Source organism: Suncus etruscus, chromosome 19, assembly GCF_024139225.1.
Source record: "Suncus etruscus isolate mSunEtr1 chromosome 19, mSunEtr1.pri.cur, whole genome shotgun sequence".
NCBI lineage: Eukaryota > Metazoa > Chordata > Mammalia > Eulipotyphla > Soricidae > Suncus > Suncus etruscus.
The window spans coordinates 1,680,588-1,682,500 of NC_064866.1; the positions used below are offsets into that span (position 1 = coordinate 1,680,588).

General features: G+C 65.9%; 1 protein-coding gene across 1 annotated transcript in view; it reads left to right on the top strand.

Moving 5' to 3' along the window:
* The first annotated feature begins 304 nt into the window (after positions 1-304).
* Positions 305-1,913, top strand: part of SNX27 (sorting nexin 27) — a 58,788-nt gene continuing 57,179 nt past the window's right edge. Inside the window, exon 1 of the mRNA XM_049765997.1 lies at positions 305-609. Coding sequence (XP_049621954.1) covers positions 305-609 — 305 coding nt within the window. The remainder of the gene's footprint in view (positions 610-1,913) is intronic.

The following is a 1,913-nucleotide window of genomic DNA, read 5'->3' on the forward strand; positions in this document are numbered from 1 at the left end:
GTTGAGACTCAGCTCAGCGGGGCCAGCGAGGGACTGTGGGATGAGGCAGGGACCAGTCGGACGAAACTACAACTCCCGGCAGGCTTTGCGCGCAGGCGTCTTTTATGCGCAGGCGCAGCCCCGCCGCCCGCCCGTCCGCCGTGGAAAACTACCCCTCCCAGAAGGCACCGCGGCAGCGCGTCGTTCGCTTTCCCGGGGTCGGAGCGGCGGGCGGGAGGCGTTTTGAGCCCCGGCGGCCGCCGTGGCGGCGCGAGCGCGCGTGCGCGGCGGGCGGCGGCGCAGGCGCGGCGGGCGCGGAGGGGCGATGGCGGACGAGGACGGGGACGGGCCGGGGCTGGGGCCGGGGCTGGGGCTGCCGGCGTCGGCGGGCTTGCCGCAGCGCAACGGGGGCGGGCTGGGCGCGGGCGTGGGGCCGGGCCCGCGCGTGGTGCGCATCGTGAAGTCGGAGTCGGGCTACGGCTTCAACGTGCGCGGGCAGGTGAGCGAGGGCGGCCAGCTGCGCAGCATCCACGGCGAGCTCTACGCGCCGCTGCAGCACGTCAGCGCCGTCCTGCCCCAAGGCGCCGCCGACCGCGCCGGGGTGCGCAAGGGCGACCGCATCCTCGAGGTGTGAGTAGTCGGGGCCCCTCCCCCGAAAAACGCGGCCTGGGACCCCTCCCCCGAGTCTGGAACCCCGCCCCCAAAACAGCCCAGAACCCCCACAGAGTCTGGATCCCCCCCAAAAGAAACAGCCTAGAACCTCTCCCCCCCCTCAGAGAACGGCCCCTCCCGAGGTGGGCAAGGGCCCCCCCATCTTCGAGGTATGAGTACAGGGACACCCCGGAAGCGCTCGGACCCCCCCCGCAGTCTGGAACCCCTTCCCCCCTAGAGTCTAGAACCCCTCTTCCAGAAAAAAAAACCCACAGCCTGGAAAAACCTCCCCCAAAACAGCCTAGAGCCTCTCCCCACTCAGAGAACGACCCATCCCAGGGTGCGCCAGGGCCTCCGCATCCTCCAGGTGTAAGTTTTGGGGGACTCCCCCCAAAATAATGCAGCCTGGAACCCCCTCCCCCAATGCAGTCTAGTGCCCCGAGTTTTGAACCCCTCCCCCACAAAAAACAAAACAAAACAACAGCCTAGAACCTCTCCCCCACTCAGAGAACGACCCCTCCTGGGGTGCACCAGGGCCTCCCCATCCTCGAGGTGTATGGGGACCCCCAGGAAGCGATCTGGAAACCCTACCCCCACACAGTCTAGAACTCCTCCCCCAAAACTGCAGCCTACAATCTCTCCCCGCTCAGAGAGCGACCCCTCCTGGGGTGCACCAGGGCCTCCACACTATCGAGGTGCGAGTATCGGGGAACCCCAAAATGATGCAGCCTAGAACCCCAACCCCGCAACCTAGAACCCCTCCCCTAAAGAGAGTTCCTCTGCCAACCACGCCAGGGTTTGCAAGGGTGACCACATGCTCAAGGTGTGAGTGTTGGGACTCAGGACCCCCCAGAGAGAACCCCCCAAACGCGGCCTAGAACCTCTCCCCTTTGAGCCCGCGGGGCACGCAAGGATGACTGCATCCTTGAGGTGTGTGTACCATTGGCGGCCCCTCCCCCTGGAGAGAAGCCCTCTCCCCAAAGACACAGCCTAGGACCCCTCCCCCACAGTTTAGAACCCTCCCTCCAATGCAGCCTAGAACCTCCCCCCCCTTAGAGGACATCCCTCTTATAGTGCGCAAGGGTGACCGTGTCCTGGAGGTGTAGCGCTAGGAGTACCCAGGACCCCTCCCCCATGGAGAACCACTCCTCCAGGCAGGAGAACCCCTTTCCCAAACGCAGCGTAGAAACCTCACAGTCTAGAACCCCTCCGTCCCCTCCCAGGGTGCGCAAGGGCAGCCACGTCCTTGAGGTGTGAGTATGAGTAGCGGTACCCTGAACCCC